Here is a 6,000-nt window from a genome sequence, read left to right on the forward strand (position 1 = left end):
GCTGTAATTTACTCACCCCCATGTCATCCAAGATGTCTTTCTTTCTGCAGTCAAAAAGAAATCCAGGTTTTGGATGAAAACATTCCAGGGCTTTTCTCCATATAATGGACTTCAATGGGCTCCAAATGACAGTTTCAGTGCAGCTTCAAAGGGCTTTAAACGATACCAGACGGTGAATAAGGATCTTATCTAGCGAAACCATCAGTTTCTGCGAGAAACCGAGCAGTATTTATGCTATTATTTTACCTCTTTTCGGACGAGCATGATCATCTCTGAGCTCCGCCATAACTTCCGCTAAGTGAGGTCAAATTCGATCGTGGTCATAGATGTATACGTAGATACCTCATTAGCGCCTGGATCAGTAGAATGAGGCATCTACGATCGATACATCTATGACCATGATTGTATTTGACCTCACTTAGCGGAAGTTATGGCGGAGCTCAGAGATGATCACGCTCGTCTGAAAAGAGGTAAAATAATAGCATAAATACTGCTCGGCTTCTCGCAGAAACTGATCTTTTCGCTAGATAAGACCCTTATTCATCATTTAAAGCCCTTTGAAGCTGTACTGAAACTGTCATTTGGACCTTGAACCGTTTGGGGCCCATTGAAGTCCATTACATGGAGAAAAACCCTGGAATGTTTTCATCCAAAACCTTGATTTCTTTTTGCCTGGAGAAAGAAGAACATGGACATCTTGGATGACATGGGGGTGAGGAAATTATTAGCAAAAGTTTATTTAAAAGTTAACTAATCCTTTAATGTTGACGATAGCAAGATCATCTCACTTGATGGTTTAAATGTGTAAAGGACTTATAGCAGGATTTTGTTTTACTCTTTATTTATTTTTTGCTTGCTGACTTGTGGGAGATTGAATATGCTTATTGATTTGATACAGACATTGCAAAAGTATATTAGGACCGTTTTATATCCCAAGTTTTGAATGTTAAAATGAATATTTAAATTCAAGTATTTCACTGCTTTATGTGATTATTATATATTAAAATGCTGTTTTTATAGTCATTTAATCTGATATTTCATATTTTAATGTTTTTATTTAATGTTTTGGTGGCACTATAATATATTTGATTAATGATACAGATATTAGTTTATTTAATTTAACTTTGTTTTCATAATGCTATTGTCATATTTAGGCATTTATGATATCTTCCTAAATGATTGCATTAAATTGCATAAAGCAACAAAAAAAATTATGAATCTCTCAAATGTTGCCTATAAGTAACCAATAAATCATATTTACTTAATGTTGCTAGCAAGATCATCTCACTTGATGGTGTAAATCTAATCTAGACCTATCACAGAGCAATTTTTTTGCGCTCATCCTTAATGGCTTTTTATTGCTATTTTTTTTTTAATCTTGCAGACTTATGATGGGAGATTTGAATATGTATAGATTGGATGTTAAAATGATCAAGCCTATTTATATTCAAATATTTCACTACTTTATTGTATTGTAATTAAATGGGATATACTAAAATAATATATATCTAAATCTGATATTGTACATTTTAATGTTTTTATTTAATGTTTTGGTGGTACTATAATATATTTGATTAATGATACAGATATTAGTTTATTGAACTTTTTTTTTCATAATGCTATTGTCATATTTAGGCATTTATGATGATATCTTCCTAAATGATTGCATTAAATTGCATAAAGCAACTAATAAAGATTATGAATCTCTCAAATGTTGCCTATGAGGAACCAATAAATCATATTTACTTAATGTTGCTAGCAAGATCATCTCACTTGGTATAAATCTAAACTAGATTCATCCTTTATGGCTTTTTATTGTCTTTTTTTTGTGCATGCAGACTTATGGTAGGCGATTTGAATATGCATATTTGATTTGGACATTACAAAATAGATGTTAAATAGATATGATAAAATGATCAGGCCTAATTAAATTTAAATCAGGCCAAGTATTTCACTGCTTTATTATATTGTAATTAAATGGAATATACTAAAATATGAATATATCTGGTTTAATCTGATATTTCACAGTTTAATGTTTGTATTTCATGTTTTGGTATAACATTGTATTTCAATATTTATACAGGTAATAGTTTATTGAATTGAAATATTTACATATTCACAACGTTAACTGTTACGTAATTGTATTGCCATATTTTAGGCATTGATGTGATGTGTATTAAATGACATAATACAACATTACGATTATGATGCCTAGGTATACACCTCGGTTGGTTTTGAGACACGGTCCATGATGGACTCGAGTGTGTGTGTGTGTGTGCGCGCGCGCGCGCTTCACTCATGCAGTGGGCGGTCCGCGCGCGAAAGAAAACCCCCGTGCGCGCTCTGTCCCGATCATCAGAGAGTCCTCGCAGACCCGTCCGCTACACATAACCCCAGTCCCAACCCGAACCCAGACCCACACAGGCTCGGTTCATGCTGAGGCGATGCTGGAGTCCGCCGGCGGCGCGCGCGTGCTGAAGGAGGGCGCGCTGGAGAAGCGCAGCGACGGGCTGCTGCAGCTGTGGAAGAAGAAGCGCTGCGTGCTCACCGAGGACGGACTGATGCTTCACCCGCCCAAAAACCACCACCAACACCACCACCATCACCACCACGACACCGGCTGCAAGGTGAAGGAGCTGCACTTCGCCAACATGAAGACCGTGGACTGCGTGGAGCGCAAGGGGAAGTACGTGTACTTCACGGTGGTGATGTCCGAGGGCCGGGAGATCGACTTCAGGTGCCCGCAGGACGAGGGCTGGAACGCGGAGATCACGCTCCAGATGGTCCAGTACAAGAACCGCCAGGCGATCCTGGCCGTCAAGTCCAGCCGGCAGAAGCAGCAGCAGCTGCTGGTGGTCTCCTCGCAGAAGATGGTCCGAAACGCGCAGTAGGGACGCCGGGACGCTCCTTGGGATGCGCATTACAGCAGCGCGGACGTCGCGTCGGTGTCACCTTGCGCACTTGGACGCGCGCAAAGACGCTCTTCATGCATCGAAGGACATCACAGACGAATTGCATTTTTAATACGAGCCGGGAATATCTCCTCTGAGACTGTTAGGGGGAGCCGGGGCAAGTTGTCACACTGAGGTTTTCAGTCGAAAGTGCGTTTGTATGAACGCTCCTATTGTCCAGCGGTGGTTACGAACATCTAGTCTTCAATTAGGGTCAATTGTGTGGACTGGGATGTATTAAGGTGAGAGGGAGCTGGATTGTATCAGGTCGGGGCAAGTTGTCACACGATACAATGAGTTAAAATCTATGATTTGTTTTTGGTTCTCAATGGGCCGGTTGCATAAACCGTTAAGACTAGTCTTATAAGTTAGACATACATTTTTTTTCTTTAAGACTGTTCATCATTTTTTTAAATCAGTTACATAAAAACATAGACTGGCCTAATTTGATTTGAAAAGTAAGACTGAATGCCCCTTGCCTAACTGCTAGTGGCTCATACTAGATCTTAAGACACTGTCTTAACATAATGGCTTAGTTTATGCAACTGGCCCCAGAATTATTTTATTAGGCTAAATTTAGTGTCAAAAAAAAGAATTCCTTTTTTTTCCCCCTCACTTTATTTTGATTTTCTCCACATAAACAGATTACATAAACCATTGAAATATCCCATATATGTATTATTCTCTCGCTAATAAAATGGAACATGGAAATAGAACAAGGATAGTTCTAAGTAAAAATAAATAAAAAAAGAGAAATACAATTATGAATCTGTCATATGATGCGAATTGCGTTCAAACAGCATTCATATATGAACTACAAATAAAGGGATGGAGAAAATAAAATAGCAGCAGAAGTACATACAATAGACAGAAGATCAGCAACTATAAACCCAGGGGAAAAAGAACATACACAAAAAATGAATTCCCATTGTGACAACATGCCCCAAATGAACTTTACCATGGTGTAAATGCTCATTTGATTTGTGAAGTTATCTGCGTGAAAGGTGTGACAACTAACCCCGGTCTCTCGGACATGTTCATGGGTTGTAAATGTGAAATGCCTTTAGTGCATCATCGTCTGTCTGTCTTGAACAGTTTCATTTGTCTTGTGCGCCTCTGGACGTGCAATCGATATCTTCCAGGAGGCCTGAAAGGCCAATTTGTCACGGTCCGGATCGCAGTCTGCATGTGCAGGGATATTAAAGAGACCTCCTGAGAATCAGAACCGGTGTCACTGGGATCCTGTCAGATCCACCACCAGATCTGATCTCCGATGCTCCACCAGTGGAGCGTTTAAATCTCCTCTGCGTTTGATTATATATTTATTTGTACATATATTTTGTAACAGGCCATCTAAATGTTGGGTTATGTCATTTTTTTTTACATAACTGGTTTGAATGGAAGATTCACATTTGACCAACACTGGTTTTAACGGTGCATCGTTGGTTCTTTTTGTTGCTATGTTCAAACCAAAGACTTCCACATCATGTTGACATGTCGTAACTCATGCTCTGTTAAGGTTCCTTCATTTGAACTGTGAACGTTGACCATTGACCTCAGTCAGTGTAGACGCCATATTTGATGCCGTGATTGATTTTTTTTCCCCCCGCTGGAAATGGGCAAAAACACCAGGAAAATGTCGTCTCATCGCAGCCGAAATGCGGCCTCTATCCTGACTGGGGATGTTGATCTGTGTATTCTGATCAATAGTGCATTACGTAAAACGTCTCAGTCGAGTGCACGGCGACAGAACTGGATATTGTTGATTCATCAAGAAATGCACGATGATCTGCTGTCGAGTCCTGCGTGTGACAATGCCATTTTCTGATGGAACGGCGTCGTTCCTTAAGCTGTTGTGAATGCCACTTTCATACCTTTGAAATATACATTCCATTTCAAATGAATGTTGCATCTTTGTCTGTGTTTTTGGGGGATTTCAGAACCAACAAATGGCATGCACTGAGACATGTCAACACTAACTTAAAGGGTTAGTTCATCCAAAAATGTTAATGACAGAATTTATGACTTCCCCTCATGTCGTTGGACACCCGTAAGACCTCCGTTCATCTTCATAACACAAATGAAGATATTTGAGTTGAAATCTGATGGCTCTGAAAGGCCTCCATTGGCACAATGGCACTTTACACTCTCAAGACCCTTAAAAGGCACTAAAGACGTCGTTACAAAGTTCATCTCACTACAGTGGTTCTACAATAACTTTATGAAGCGACGAGAATAGTTTTTGTGCGCAAGAAAACCCTAAATAACGACTTGTATAGCGATGACGATTTCAAAACACGGCATCATGAAGCTTCGAAGCGTTATGAATCAGTGAGTCGAATCATGATTCGGATCGCGTGTAAAACCGCCAAACTGCTGAAATCATGTGACTTTGGCGATTCAAACCGCTGAATCGACTCACTGATTCATAACGCTTCGAAGCTTCATGATGCCGTGTTTTGAAATCGGTCATCACTATATAAGTCGTTATTTAGGGTTTTCTTGCGCACAAAAACTATTCTCGTTGCTTCATAAAGTTATTGTAGAACCACTGTAGTGAGATGGACTTTGTAACGACGTCTTTAGTGCCTTTTAAGGGTCTTGAGAGTGTAAAGTGCATTGTGCCAATGGAGGCCTTTCAGAGCCATCGGATTTCAACTAAAATATCTTCATTTGTGTTCCGAAGATGAACGGAGGTCTTACGGGTGTCCAACGACATGAGGGTAAGTAATTAATGACAGAATTGTCATTTTTGGGTGAACTAACCCTTTAAACTAGGTTGCTTCAAACTCTTGCTTAGCCTGGCTCCGCCCTCCTACGTACTTCCGCACAATTTTCATTTTCCTTCAGTACTCCGTCTGGGACCGCGGTATATTCTTAGGTTTTCTCCGAACAAATGTTTACAAAATTTTGACTGAGAACGATGACGTTGATGTCGTGCGCTATAGTTTGAGTTGTAGTTCAGTAACGGCGGCGGAGAAAAGATGCGAGCGAAGCCATTCATTCCGTTGTGGCAATGCTGCCGAATATCCAGAAGTTAAAGCCGGAG

The 6,000-nt window shown here is 39.9% G+C and overlaps 1 protein-coding gene across 1 annotated transcript; it reads left to right on the forward strand.

Annotated features, from left to right (window-relative positions):
• Positions 1–2,356: 2,356 nt before the first annotated feature.
• Positions 2,357–4,847, forward strand: phlda1 (pleckstrin homology-like domain, family A, member 1). Its single transcript, XM_079816715.1, has one exon. The coding sequence runs from the start codon at positions 2,445–2,447 to the stop codon at positions 2,889–2,891; it is 447 nt and encodes a 148-aa protein (XP_079672841.1). The 5' UTR covers positions 2,357–2,444; the 3' UTR covers positions 2,892–4,847.
• Positions 4,848–6,000: the final 1,153 nt, after the last annotated feature.

Source organism: Gobio gobio (assembly GCF_949357685.1).
Source record: "Gobio gobio genome assembly, chromosome: 5".
Lineage (NCBI taxonomy): Eukaryota > Metazoa > Chordata > Actinopteri > Cypriniformes > Gobionidae > Gobio > Gobio gobio.

Excerpts from the sequence above, each read along its gene's own strand:
- phlda1 (XM_079816715.1), top strand. The coding sequence starts at position 2,445 with ATGCTGGAGTCCGCCGGCGGCGCGCGCGTGCTGAAGGAGGGCGCGCTG.